Source organism: Podospora pseudocomata, chromosome 5 (assembly GCF_035222375.1).
Source record: "Podospora pseudocomata strain CBS 415.72m chromosome 5, whole genome shotgun sequence".
In the NCBI taxonomy this organism is placed as follows: Eukaryota; Fungi; Ascomycota; class Sordariomycetes; order Sordariales; family Podosporaceae; genus Podospora; species Podospora pseudocomata.
Genome location: NC_085889.1, coordinates 1,198,708 through 1,212,454, shown reverse-complemented (window position 1 = coordinate 1,212,454; position 13,747 = coordinate 1,198,708). Strand labels below are relative to the sequence as shown.

The 13,747-nt window shown below is 53.5% G+C and overlaps 6 protein-coding genes across 6 annotated transcripts; 3 read left to right on the top strand and 3 right to left on the bottom strand.

Annotated features, from left to right (window-relative positions):
• Positions 1-531: 531 nt before the first annotated feature.
• QC762_512940 (uncharacterized protein) lies at positions 532-4,176 on the bottom strand (the record flags this gene model as incomplete). Its single annotated transcript, XM_062891682.1, has 3 exons — positions 3,600-4,176; positions 883-3,508; positions 532-829 (listed from the first exon to the last, which is right to left on the bottom strand). Exons 2-3 carry the CDS (start codon positions 2,979-2,981, stop codon positions 532-534), a joined length of 2,397 nt encoding a protein of 798 aa, XP_062741810.1. The 5' UTR covers positions 2,982-3,508; positions 3,600-4,176.
• A 90-nt stretch (positions 4,177-4,266) lies between these two features.
• nop56 (Nucleolar protein 56) lies at positions 4,267-6,372 on the top strand. Its single transcript, XM_062891683.1, has 2 exons — positions 4,267-4,625; positions 4,713-6,372. Exons 1-2 carry the CDS (start codon positions 4,270-4,272, stop codon positions 6,079-6,081), a joined length of 1,725 nt encoding a protein of 574 aa, XP_062741809.1. The 5' UTR covers positions 4,267-4,269; the 3' UTR covers positions 6,082-6,372.
• A 33-nt stretch (positions 6,373-6,405) lies between these two features.
• VPS4 (Vacuolar protein sorting-associated protein 4) lies at positions 6,406-8,762 on the bottom strand. Its single transcript, XM_062891684.1, has 2 exons — positions 7,405-8,762; positions 6,406-7,339 (listed from the first exon to the last, which is right to left on the bottom strand). The coding sequence occupies exons 1-2, from the start codon at positions 8,046-8,048 to the stop codon at positions 6,667-6,669; spliced, it is 1,317 nt and encodes a 438-aa protein (XP_062741808.1). The 5' UTR covers positions 8,049-8,762; the 3' UTR covers positions 6,406-6,666.
• Positions 8,687-10,274, top strand: YKE2 (Prefoldin subunit 6). The gene is made up of 5 exons (XM_062891685.1): positions 8,687-9,038; positions 9,096-9,166; positions 9,218-9,342; positions 9,398-9,613; positions 9,696-10,274. Exons 1-4 carry the CDS (start codon positions 8,978-8,980, stop codon positions 9,528-9,530), a joined length of 390 nt encoding a protein of 129 aa, XP_062741807.1. The 5' UTR covers positions 8,687-8,977; the 3' UTR covers positions 9,531-9,613; positions 9,696-10,274.
• QC762_512980 (uncharacterized protein) lies at positions 9,641-11,391 on the bottom strand. Its single transcript, XM_062891686.1, has 2 exons — positions 10,484-11,391; positions 9,641-10,424 (listed from the first exon to the last, which is right to left on the bottom strand). Exons 1-2 carry the CDS (start codon positions 10,539-10,541, stop codon positions 9,832-9,834), a joined length of 651 nt encoding a protein of 216 aa, XP_062741806.1. The 5' UTR covers positions 10,542-11,391; the 3' UTR covers positions 9,641-9,831.
• QC762_512990 (uncharacterized protein) lies at positions 11,131-13,219 on the top strand (the record flags this gene model as incomplete). Its single annotated transcript, XM_062891687.1, has 2 exons — positions 11,131-11,786; positions 11,843-13,219. Exons 1-2 carry the CDS (start codon positions 11,649-11,651, stop codon positions 13,217-13,219), a joined length of 1,515 nt encoding a protein of 504 aa, XP_062741805.1. The 5' UTR covers positions 11,131-11,648.
• Between the last annotated feature and the right edge of the window lie 528 nt (positions 13,220-13,747).

Here is a 13,747-nt window from a genome sequence, read left to right as displayed (position 1 = left end):
CCCAGCATAGGTGGCTGGTGGCCCTGGCTGGAACTGGAAACTATTGTCCACGAACCCAGAGTCGTCATCGTTTGTGTCTGGCGTGAATCCACCCATGCCCCCGAGATTCCCAGAGAGGAAGCTATGGTCGGCGCTGGGAGCGGCTGACATTGGGGGTGTCTGGTAGGTCGACGCGGGCGCATAGCTGTATGGAATATTCAGAGGTACCATCTCAGGCACAATCTCGGGTATAAAGCTCATTGAAACAGCTGAACGGTCCGCAGAGACAATATTATTGCCCCTGGCTTCCCATTCCAGGAAAGCCTTCTGAAGCGCCCCTTCAATGATTTTCGGTATACTGTCCATCCTCAGTGCTTCGTGTGGCGCAATCGGTCGCTGAAACTGCGCCTCCGCAGTCTGCGTAAAAAGGCTCGGCAAGGTGCGGAGAAGAAAGTGCTGAAAGTGCATGCTGGATTGGGCCTCGGATGATATTGGGCCCATATCTTCGGCGACTTCGGGATCTGGCATCAAAATCAGCGATCTAACCTCCCTTTAGGCGAGTGTTGGATCCTGATGGATGCACTCACATGGCGACGATGGTATTTCCTCGTTAGGGAATAGAAGCTGGTATATCTCTACCCACTTCTCCTCGTCTGTCTTTCGCCGGGCATTGTGTTTTCGTGATTTCAGTTGCTTTTCTTGGAGAGTTGAAATATCGCAAGGCGGCGGACCGGGAACGAGCTCACACCCCTGTGGTGACATCTCATGGCCCTGCAATTCTTTGAAATCCCCAAACATTTGCTTGCATCGTTGGCAGTGGATCTTGTAGTGACGGCGATAGAGATGCTCTCTGGATAGGGTTTGTTAGCCTTTGCTCACCGTCTCGAGACCAGAGCCACCTACTTGAGTCTGGAGATGGTTCCCCATGATCTGACGGCACACACTTCATGTTCCTGAAGGCTGTACTTGTGTGGATCATGCTTACGGAAGGGGCATGCAAATCTTTTTGTGGATAAAGAACTTCGCTTAGACAGCGATGAACCAGGCCGCTGCCCCTCACCGTCGTCATCGTCCTCGTCCTCATCATCGATTGGATAGCGCCCGCCAGGCCGCAGGTTCTTGTTTTGCCTGGAAGAGGTCCCCTTTCGAACCCTCCCCGTCGTGTCGCGGTAGTGCGGGGAGCTGCTACTTCTTCCTGCCTCGCCCACACACTGAACAATAAGAGCGTTCCAGTCATGATTATAGCGCGTCCAAAGTGCTCCCATGCCAAGCTCTACTGTTTGGTTAAAGGTCGACTTCCATGTCTTTGCTGCTGCAGACAAACCGTCATGTTCCAACCAAGAGTCAGTGTCTGACACGCTGTCTTCCGACACTGTCTCGCTCGTGCTGTCATCTAGCCACTTGGCGTTGTCCTTTGCGTGGCTTGAGAGTGTACTGGAGCTTGTGTGTGGGCGGATCGAGGATAGCGGGCTCGCTCGAGCAACAAGTACATGTGCGGGAAGGTGACTAGTCGTAGATGGATCTTGAGTTGGGCTCATTACTGCTATGCCATTTCTATTGGCAATCAGGTTCGGGCGTGGTGGGGTGTTGCCTCGGCGCTGGTCAGGCTGAGGCGTAGGTGCCCTTGGAAGGCCGCTATCAATGCGACGAAGATTTCCTCGCGCTGTTGCGTTTCGAAGAGCGATGCTAGGAGCAGGGCGGGCTTTAGAAAGAACAGCTGGTACTGAGGAGGGTCTCGCAATGCTGTCTCCAACGGTTGCTGATGGCATTTGTGCCGAAGACTCTCGAGCAATCTTGTCCGCAATCAGTGATGAGAAGCTTGATTTGGCCAGATTTGAAGAAAAGGGGATGTCAAGGTTGGATGACATGGCCAGAGACATGTCGTCTACCGAGCGTGGTAATTCTCGGTGACTAGCGGATGACGATTCAGATTGTGAAATAGGATCGACCTCTGTAATCTCATCTGGGTCCTGTCGAGCATAACGCTGCGGCAGCACGCTGCTCACATCCCTGCTCACATCTCTTTCCACCCGCTTTTGGGCAAGGTCATACGCCATGAGGGCAACTTCCTCCGCTTCCATCATTGCACTGTTTCCGAAAAACTCAAGGACATCTTGTAATGTGGAAGCTTCTTCGGCATCGAGAAGTCGGCCGCTGTTGCCCTCGTCCCACATGAAGCGCAGTTTTGCTCCTTGTGCTGTCTCCTCCTCTGCCACCAAGGCAACCCATGCTTCTTCTACCTTTGGTTGCTGAAGCAAAGCCTTGATGACAAGGGAGTGCTGCCATTGCACCCGCTCTGAGCCCTCGTCGTAATGATTCCCAACGTGGTCAAGGTAGTCGGTACGTGATCTGAAGAGGGCAGCGCAGAAGCCGCAACCCCAGGCAGCTCGTAAGGGAGAGTAGCGTGCTGGCTGGGGGAGCTCATCTGTGGGCTTAATTCCATGCACGTCACTCTCGTGGTCCCAGAGCGAAGCGGCCCGTCGAAACACTGCAGAACAGGTGCTGCAGGCGTACACCTCACGCTTGTCATGGTAGTCATTTTCGTGCAGCCTCCACTCCTCTTTTGTTGCAAAGGAATCACTGCAGAAGGTGCAGAAGTAGGGGTTTTCTTCCTTGATGCTGTCCTGCCTCTTGTACGAAGGGCTGATGGCTGAGATGGGAGACTCGATCAAGGACTGACGAATTGACTGCCGCGTAGAGGCCGAGAAGGTCGAGAATCTTTGAGAAAAGATGCTTGGCACTGCAGAGGACCTAGCCGTGCTGGCTGAAACGAACGAGACCCACGAGTGTCTGCTCGGGTCGTCATCGGCTGGCGTTTCTTCAATGGGCGTTGCCACAAAGGTGTTTTTGCCCACCCCAGGTGTCAAGGTGGGAAGAATGGGCCGGCTACCGGCGGCATGTCTGATGGCGCCGCTTCGTCTTGGTAAGGCGATGCCAGAGACTCCATCCAGAGCGGCGCTGGATCCTTGGGGCGCCTCTCGGCTGGCTTCATTGGAGTCCATGATGTCTGCCTCGTTCTGTGCTGCGCTGAGTTCAACACGGAGAGCTGACGACGAAAGCGCGGAGAGTGTGACTCGAGGGCGGGGATTCTCAATTGCCGGGGTTTAAGACCAGTTGGTTGACTGGTTTCACTTGGCCCCCGAGCAAGACAACACCTTTACACAAGAGCACCGTCAAACTGCCAGGTACACAGGCCCGGGCAAGGCAACCATGATGTATGCATCCATTATATGAAGGAGGGCAGTGTGTCCTCGCAGGGCTGAAAAGGGGGTCGGTGAAGAGGGCCGCTTGTCGCAGCTGCGCACACTGTTGGGGGTCAGACTCGCTTGCCTATCACGTCGTAGTGGGCTTGGGTGTGCAATGACGCCGAACAACTGGATCGTGCTGGGGGCTGTAGAGGCCGTGGCTGACGTGCTGATTGGTTGAAGACACCGTTGTGAAGATCGACCCCAATTACAGGACCCCCTTGCTGGTGGTGGTGGTGCCGTGTCTGCAGGCTGCCTCTTGACGACCTGCCTTCATTACTGTGCTGATGAGTAGTCAGCCATAGGCTCTATTTGGGTGCCCCCAATCTCCTGATGTCCAGTGCATGATACACGACGGTATACTGGAAATAATACCTGCTGTGGCATCTGGAAGTTCTGCTATCCGTATGCTGTGTCGCATCCCGTTGTCCGCGCTGAATGAAGCATGGTCGATTTGTGAGGTTGCGACGAGATGTGAAATGTCAGCTCGAGGTGCATACGACCAACGTGACCAAGACGAAAAGGACATTAACACCAAAGCTCGGGATGCGGTGTACCAGATAGCCCGCCTCGCATCATACGGTAGGTACGAATATCACAGCATATTTGCTTATCCATCCATCCATGGCCATGTTGGCTGGAGGCATGCACCCAGCTATGGCTCGACGCAGCTCGCATTTGGGCCTTTGAGAACGGAAAGAGATATCGGCAAAAGGACCAATGATCAATGATGGGCGGTGAATGGTTTTGATCAGCAAATGATGGACTTCCTGGTGATAATCAAGGCCGTAGGGCTGAGACAACTTCGGTCCGGGGGATCCGATCTGGGGTAGCACAGGTGATGGGATGCGACGGTTCCTTGGTTGATGGTGGCTGATGAGCCCTGTGGAGTTGACGCCGAGGAGGGGGCAGCTGTGTGGCTGTTTCGTCGGCTGGCAGTGTTGTTTTGGAGAGTGGCCAAAAAATAATGCCTAACTTCCAAGGCTTCCATAAAAGTAGAGGCGCTGAAAAGCCAAGACCAGCGACGGGCGCGACCCCACACCGCATGGCTCGTGCGCGACAGCTTGCCGCAAAAATTTCAAAACTTCAGAGTGCTCAGAAAAAAATATCCCAGCTCGCTATCGACAACACGCCGACTTGGACTGGTGGAATTGATCAATTGCGCAAGGTACTCCCGCCACCAGCGCATTTCCCCCGTCATCCCACAGTTTCAGAGAAATCAATAGTCACAATGGTGGCCGTCAATTATCTGCTCTTCGAGAGCGCCGTCGGCTTTGCCCTCTTTGAGGTCGTGCACCAGGCCGACAGCGTTGGTCTGCAGCTCCCCGAGGTGAAGGAGGCCATGACCAGCCTCGACAAGTTTGGCAAGATGGTCCAGTTGCGCAGCTTCAACCCATGGACGTGAGTTTATCGAGTTACCAGCACTCCGAGCGACGCGCGCTTGCGAAAACAAGAGTTTCTCCCCCCACTAACCACCAAGTCCAACAGCTCTGCCGCCCACGGTTTGGAGGCCATCAACCTCGTTTCCGAAGGCATCATGCCCGACCACCTCAAGAACACCCTCGAACTCAACCTCCCCCAGACCAGCGGAAAGAAGAGCAAGATTGTTTTGGGCGTCGTCGACAAGAGGTTAGCAGGCGAGATCACCTCTGTCTTCACCGGTGTCCAGTGCGAATCCGCCGAGACTTCCGAGGTCGTCGCTGCTCTCCTCCGTGGCATCCGTGTCCACGCTGGTAAGCTCCTCAAGGGTCTCCAGGAGGGCGATATCAACCGTGCCCAGCTCGGTCTCGGCCACGCCTACTCCCGCGCCAAGGTCAAGTTCAGCGTCCACAAGAACGACAACCACATCATCCAGGGCATTGCGACTCTCGACGCGCTCGACAAGGGTATCAACCAGGGCGCTATGCGTGTCAGAGAGTGGTATGGCTGGCATTTCCCCGAACTTATCCGCATTGTCTCCGACAACGGCACCTACGCCAAGATGGTCATCGCCGTTGGCAACAAGAAGACTCTCACTGACGAGAGCGTTGACGAGATCGCCAACGTTCTCAACCAGGACCAGGACAAGGCCGAGGCCGTTATCCAGGCCGCCAAGGTCTCCATGGGTCAGGACATCAGCGAGACTGATCTTGCCATGATCAAGGACCTCGCCTCCAACGTGGCCGAGATGGCCGACTACAGACGCATCCTCGCCGAGTCCCTCGACAAGAAGATGGGCGATGTTGCTCCTAACCTCCAGGTCATCCTCGGCACTCCCGTTGCTGCCCGCCTTATCTCCCACGCCGGTTCCTTGACCAACCTCGCCAAGTACCCCGCCTCTACCCTCCAGATTCTCGGTGCCGAGAAGGCTCTTTTCCGCGCTCTCAAGACCAAGGGCGCTACTCCCAAGTACGGTCTCCTTTACCAAAGTTCTTTCATTGGCAAGGCCGGTCCCAAGGTCAAGGGCCGCATCTCCCGTTATCTTGCCAACAAGTGCTCGATCGCTTCCCGTATCGATAACTTCAGCGAGAACCCAACCCGCCGTTTCGGTGAGGTGATGCGCGACCAGATCGAGCAGCGCCTCGAGTGGTACGCCAAGGGCACCAAGCCAATGAAGAACATTGATGCCATGGACAAGGCCATCAAGGCCGTTATGGACGACGATGAGGGAGGCATGGACATCGACTCTGAGCAGGTCGACCACATGGCTCCCAAGGAGGATAAGAAGGACAAGAAGGACAAGAAGGAGAAGAAAGACAAGAAAGAGAAGAAGGACAAGAAGAGGAAGAGCGTCGGTGCCGAGGACGTCGATATGGTTGACGCGGCGGAAGAGCCTTCCAAGAAGAAGAAGAAGAGAAAGTCTGTGGCTGCTGAGTAAGAAAATGTGCAATTTTTCTGCTTTGCATTGCTGTGCTGGACTGGTTGGCTGAGAACGGGGGGCTCTGAACATTGCTTGAAAGCGCGAGCCTCTCGTCTGGTTTGGCTGGTCATCTTCTGTCTTTTGATCATGTCCTTTTTTCCTTATCTCATTTTCTTGGAGTTCTATGGGTTTCTTGGGGCAAAATGTTTGGCAACTGGAGTTTTCGGGGATACTCTCTCGTGTGTAGTGAAGCTTTTTTTGTAGACGCCATGCTCTCTTCCTGTGTTCCTTCTGATGTAACATACCCGTCGCAGACACACGCAACACACATGGTCATGGAGACGAAAACAAGAATGAGTTTTAATAAGTTTCAGAATTTTGACCCTCGTTGGCTAAATCCGATGTGATGTGGAACTGACGCATAATTATTGATCATGATCCCAAATCAGAATATTACTTCGCCGCAGTTTCCATTGCGCCCGTTCTCGATGCTAACAAACACTTGAAAAAGGTCTTGTAAAACGCCGCACGCCTGGCCTGCGGTTTCCACGCGCGTCCCATATCTGACCATATGCACAGCAACTCCCTCCCTCCCTCCACGGTCTACGCACCCTCACTTCCAAACTCCTTCGTCCACTCCTCGTTCCTCTCCAAGTCCACCTGCGACACCGTCGGCCTACTCGACTTGATAGCCCTCAAAAAGTCCTTCTTCTCCACCATGGGCTCCAACAGCTCCTCCCCTTCCACCCCCTCCCACGTCATCTCCACCGCCTCCGGATCCCCGGGCGAGCAGGGCGTCATCCTCTTCTTGCCGTCCACCATCACCTTCTTGAAGTGCGTCGCCTGCTGAATCTTTCTGACCGGCTGCATCAGCGCGTCTTGAACAACGATGCTGATGTCAGAACCCGAGTAACCCTCCGACGCCCTCGCCAGCTCTCTAAAATCTTCGGGTTTGAGCGCCGTCTTTGTGTCCCCAATGGCAATGCTAAACATTTTTGTCCTCGCGGCCAGATCTGGTAGACTGATGTGGACTCGTCTCTGGAAACGACGGCGGATAGCAGCGTCGAGTTGCCAAGGGATGTTGGTCGCGCCGAGGATGAGAACCCCCTTGCTGTCTTTGCCTACACCGTCCATCTGGACGAGCATCTCCGTTTTTATTCTCCGGGAGGCTTCCGACTCGCCTTCGCCGCGGGGGCCGCAGAGGGCGTCGATTTCGTCAATGAAGATGATGGATGGTTTGTTCTCGCGGGCCATGGCGAACAGTTGCTTGACTAACCTGTTATCGTCGTTCGTCAGCAAACTGCCTCCTCTTCTAGGGGTAAAAGATAGTAGAAAACATACCTCTCACTCTCACCCATCCACTTACTCACCAAATCAGAACTGCTAATACTAAAAAACGTACTCTTCGCCTCGGTAGCCACCGCCTTGGCCAAATAACTCTTTCCCGTCCCCGGCGGCCCATAGAGCAAAATCCCCTTCCAAGGCTGCCTCTTCCCCTGAAACAAATGAGGAAACTTGATCGGCAACAAAACCGCCTCCTTCAACGCCTCCTTCGCCTGTTCCAACCCAGCAACGTCATCCCAGCTGACATTAGGTCTCTCCTGCAAGATGGCGCCCGCCAGCGCCGACCTCAGCTTCTTGCTATCCTCATCTAGTTCAGGCGCACCATCCTCCCCCGCCTCCTTCCCTTTTGCCGTCCCGGCGGTGGAGGAGCCGTTCGCGCCGACGAGGCCGGGTTTTTTCTTCTTGGACTCGGCGTCGGCGAGGTGGGCTTTGAGCTTTTCGGCGCGGTCCATGTACTCGGCCGTTTTGGCGCGGATCATGTCTTTGGACTTTGGGTTCTTTTCCCACTTGAGGGCCAGCATGAAGAGCTCGAGGGAGGCGTAGTAGAGCTGGTAGGCTTTTTCATATTGGGCTGCGTTGTCGGCGTCGATGGCGGTGCGGACTTGTTTGATGGCGCGGTCGAGGAAGTCGGTGTTGGACATGGTGGGCGAGGGGCTACCGCCGAGGCGGGTTTGAGGTCGTTCGGGAGTAGGTTTGGTTTGTGAGGAGGGGGGTCGGGGGGAAGGGGAGATGTTGTTTTGGCCCGCCCGTGGGGGAGATGCGATGGTAGGCAGCGGGTAGTGGCAGATGAGCGCCGCTGTCGGCGGGAGGGTGGGAGATGGGATTGTAGAGATTGAGGATAGCAACTATCTGGAGGAGGGCGCCGGGTTATTATGTTGCAGAAAGACAAATAGTTGGGACGCCAGATGTGGTGACCGAAGCGGTGCGGACGTGGTTGATGAGGGGTGTTTGGAGTTTGGTTTTAAGCAAGGCACGAAGTCGAGACCTCGTCAGTGGTGTCTTGGCACGTGTGCTGAAGAAGCTCGCAGCGTCCTGTTCATCCCACACTGGCTTCTGCAGGATTCAGTAGTTGGCACCTGTAATTCAAGGGTCCGAAATGGAAAGAAAAGGCAGTCCCTATCAAATTCTCCCCGGGCTGCAGTAATGGTAAAGGCGAGCATTGGTCTTGTTAAAGGACAAGTTGATCCCTGCGGGGTCTGTGGTTGATGCTGCGGGGTGCTCCGTGTTAGTGTAAGCACACAAAGAGGCAGCAAGCACTAACAGCCTGCACATGTCATCTCCCATTTCCTTCGACAGAGCTCTGGGTTGCTTCTGATTGTGTACAATACATACAAGAATATACCTCTACATTCATTTGATCTTTTCCTGCGACCCGTCATCGTTTCGAGTGCTGAGTAACTAGCAGGCAGCATTTTGCGGATTCTCATTTGCGCCAGCACCCCACTTTTCTCAACACTGCCCAACTCTCGTCATCACAGCGGCTGTTGAGGTGAAGATATCGGCTTGCTCACCTTATCCAATCCGTTCCCAGGGCCATTCCTGAGGTTATCCCGGACAAGAAATAGTCAACATGGCTGATATCCAACGTCGGCTTCAGGCCCTCTCTGAGGACTACGCCAAGCTACAAAAAGGTACCCCCCCATTCACCGTCATCTGTTCGTGCACAGCTTGCTAACATCTGTCTCTAGATCTCCAAGACACAGTAACGTCTCGGCAAAAGCTGGAGGCTCAGATGCAGGAGAATTTTGGCGTAAAACAGGTTCGTGTCCCACCATGAAGATCGGCCAGGATGACATTGACAACAGAACAGGAATTCGAGAAGCTCAAAGACGGCGAGACCATCTACAAGCTCATCGGGCCAGTGCTCTTGAAGCAGGACAGGACAGATGCGGAGAGCACGGTGAAGGGGCGGTTGGAGTTTATTGAAAAGGAAATGTAAGTTATATCTCTGCCATGTTGGTGGCTATCTGGAGACTGACTTGGGATACAGCACGAGACTGGAAGGCCACATCAAGGAGACGCAGGCCAAGATGGAGAAGAAGAAGACCGAGATCATTCAGGTTCAAACCAGTGCTCAGGCTGCCGTTGGTGCTGGCCCTCAGGCTGTCAAGGGGCGCGCTTAAACTTGTGAGAATAAAAATACCGTGTTTCTTGCAATAGTTGTTTTTGGTTGTATATGACCACAGTGCAATTTTGACGAGTATAAGTGAGTTGCGAGATATCATTATTCATTACCCTTATTACCGCATAATCCCAAATCTATCAGTCTAACTGTTCATGTATCTAAGACGGTCCAGCCATTTTCCCCAAAGCAACCCGATCTATCCAAACCCAGAATGGAGATTTGTTAATGTTACAGTCCACCAAAAGATATTACAAAAGACATAATCCTCCCCTTCCTTCACACCCTCCCGGTCATGATCTCTAGTTCAAAGCCATAATGGTAAACCCCCACGGCAAGCCCATATTCCCATACGGCCTGCTCCCCATCTCCCAGTCAACCTTCTCATTCGTCACCACCTGCTCAATCTCAACCTCATTCACCACCTCTTCTTTTTCTTGCTCGTCAATAACCCCCACAATAAACTCCACCACCGCCTCGACGGTATAACACTCCCCCAACAAACCCCCTTCCTCGATCCTTTCCAGCACACTTCTCTTTTGCTTGCTCTGCTCAAACAACCTCAGCTCTCTATCCACCACGCCAGCAGTGATGTCCCCATGTTTGCAGAGGTGTTCGAAGATGAGGACTAGCCCGGTGACGGCCTGGATATAAAGAATGGTTTTGGCCTGGTCGTCAAGGCCGGAGAGGAGGGCGCCTGTTGTGTCGAAGAGGATGGGGAGGGTTTCCTCTGGGAGGATGGCGGACAAAAGCTGAGGGAGGGAGGGTGTGATCGCACAGGAGTAGATTTTGGTGAAGGTGGTCACCGCGGTGGCGAGGAGGGTGGGGTGGTATTGGGGGAGGGAGAGGTGGGTGTGCGTTAGGGTCAAGGGGGAGAGGGTTGTGAGGAGGGCTTCTATGGGGGAGGTTAGTAAGCCTGGGTGTTGATGGATACGGAGAGAAGGGGGCACTAACGGTGGAGTTTGGAGGTTGATGGGCTTGATGGCCTTTGGTGGGGGAGTGAAATCGCCATGGTGATGGTGGTATATGTGGTACTGAAGGAATAGTTTGTGTGAAATATCTTGATGGTACTCTGCGAGTAGGTATGATGAAGTAGCTTGATGATTGTTTACTTATCAGGTAGATATTGTGAGATGGACGCCTTTATATAAACAAAAAAAGTTCAAGATCAACATCTACGAAACAAACAGTGGCAACATCAACCCTTTAATACCTACACGGTACTACCCAACACCTCATACAAAACCAAGCGGACAGGCCCGGCATGGGCGGTCATATTACCAAAGATAGGAAAAACAATTCTCTTGGCTCCCTGTAACGGGCCGGGTCTCTCTCACCACGGCGCGAGATGAGGCACCAACTCAACGCTTCTTCCTTTTTTTTTTTTTTTCGTGGCAAGGCGCAGTTGGTGGCACTTCCGCCCCTTCAGACGACCAGGAGGGTGGTTGGTAGCGACGTGTAACCCGTCCTCGCTATATCACCGCCCTAATTTCCGACCCGACATATTCCGATTACGTTTTTGCGTGGTGTTCAACATCAGAATTTGTCAATGCCATCGACAATGGTTGATGGATGGATGTTTGGCCTTGATTGAAGATGCTCGGCATTCGGCCCTATCCGCCCGAACTGTGACCAAGAGATATCGGCCGTGTTCTTGGCAAAAAGTTCTGGCATCGCGATCCGCTGCAGTTGGATTCATGTCTGTGTGTAATTTTGTTGACTGGTTTTTCTGATGAAATCCAGGGTATTTTCCGTTATTTTCCGAAGTTTGATAAAACCTCAACAAGCGGTCAGAAGAAAATATCTCACCAAACTCGGTCTCGCCAAAAAGATGCCATTCTCTTGACACCATCGAATTTTTGTAGCTTCGCCTTGTCCAACGCTCAGCTCAAGTGCCAAGCCATATCCGTGCGTTGCGCATCGGTCGGATCCACTAGAGTCTCACGTGATACTCTCATGTGTAACATCCGCCTCACTGGGGGCCCGTGCATGGCTTGGCTTACTTGGCTGATCTTTGCCCCGCCAGGCGGCCCAGGGCAAGGATGGTGGGGTGTCGCGTTCTCTTGTTCGAGATACATCCAACCAAACAGGTCAACTGCAGCTGTTCTACCAAATCACAATGGCTTCAACGCCAAACATGGACAGCGACCGGCCATTATCGGTTAGGGAGCTCACAGACCTGGGTTTGCAATATGACTTCCTGCCCCAGCTCCCCCTCACCCGGTGGTACCGGGCGGCTGAAGTTGTCTACCGGGAGGTCAGTCGAGAATCCCATCATGGCGTTCTTCCAGTACTGACATGTGCTCTATCTAGGCCACCCACTACCTCCGCGATGGGAATACTCCCCAGGCCTTCATGATGTTCCAACGATACTGCGATCTCGTCATGTATAAGCTCAGAACACATCCCGACATCAACCTTCCCGAATCCCGGCCTCAATACAAGACCCTGTCCAAACGTATCCCTGCCATCATAGAGCTGATGGAATCGATGCGGGTTGAGATTGATGAATACTACAGCCGATGGGAGGCACGAATGAGGGCTCAACGCCGGTCACAACCTCCGGCAAAGAGCACAATCAGACTGGTGGATCCAGCCCTGTCTTGGAACCACGCTTCGCCGGGGAGCATATTAGATGCCAGGTCCAACAAGGATCTCGCCATCGAAATGGCCAACAAGGAAAGACTTCGGAGGAGAAATGCGACTAAGATGGCGCCCTCTCGGTCGTCTCGAATAATTTCAGAAGATGAGCTGCAGCGCAGGAATATGGAGGCAGTTCGAAATCAGTTGGACCGATCGTATAGGACATCAGACACCAATGACCGCTTGCAGTCGACCAACTATTCTTACCCTTCGATCAAGCAGTCGGCTCCTCTTTCGTACGAATCCGCTCCTCGACGCCCGAGTCCCCCCCCGGCTCGGCCCATGCCACCACGACCTCCCAAGCAACTGCCCGAGCCATCCCGTCCTCCCTCCGTTTCACCCCCTCCACGGCCCAGGAAGGAACTGGACACTGAAGCATTTGTCACAACGAGGTCACAATCTCCTGTTAGACCGCCTAAAGAAGCCCTCGAGCCCGCACCTGAGCCCAAGAGAAGGTACACATTTAAACCTGAGAAGTATTTAGAGAACGGTGACCCGATCCGTTCAATCTTTTTGCCGGAGTCGCTTCGGAGACGGTTCCTCGCTATTGCCGAGCCAAATACCAGAAGAGGGCTCGAAATGTGCGGCCTCCTCTGCGGCGCCAACATCAACAATGCCCTTTTTATCACACACCTTGTGATACCCGATCAGGATTGTACCGAGAACACTTGTGATACCAGAAACGAAGCCGACATTTGGGAGTTTTGTGACAAGGAGGAGTTGATACAGATTGGTTGGATCCACACGCACCCGACGCAAACATGCTTCCTCAGCTCCCGCGACATGCATACGCAGGCTAGTTACCAAGCTATGTTGTCTGAGAGTATTGCCATCGTCTGCGCCCCACGATACGAACCTTCCTGGGGAGTCTTTCGGTTGACCAACCCACCGGGCCTACCGGAGATGCTGAAGTGCCGAAAGACGGATCCATTTCATCCGCACGATGTCCCGGGCGATCAACTTTACGTGAACGCCCTTCAGCCTGCCGGGCATGTCATCGAAGCGGACCTCAATGTCGACGTTTGCGATCTTCGGGGAAAGACATAGAACGGCTGGAGTGGCGACGAAGATGATGACGATGATGACGGGACTTTGACCGTCAGAGGTGATGCTCCCGACGATGATGACAATACCACCATCACGTCTGGATCGTATTCATGCGGTATTGGTAACATCCGGTCACGCTGGGTGGTTTTGGTCATGACAATAGTCCCGATTATTTCGATATGCTACAGACGCTTTTTCCGACAGCACTAGCGAGGGCGTTTAGGGTTGAAATTTGGCTTTGGGGGATAGGGGCATCAATGGTGATTACGAAGCGATGATATGAGTTGCCAGACGAGTTTACAGCATTAGAGAGCTAGATAGAGGCGACTCGAGCGAGTGTAATAAAGCATCTGCATTTATGGCCTTTGATTATCTTTTCCAATGCTGGATTCGATCAGGGGTCAGGGCATGCAGGAAATGTGGGCCTGCTCGGGTCGGAACCAACCCGCGAAGTCTCGGGTGCCTTCCGAATGCCTGGTTCATCGGCATCGTCAACATCCAGCGTTGCGGACTTTCGGGCTATACGAC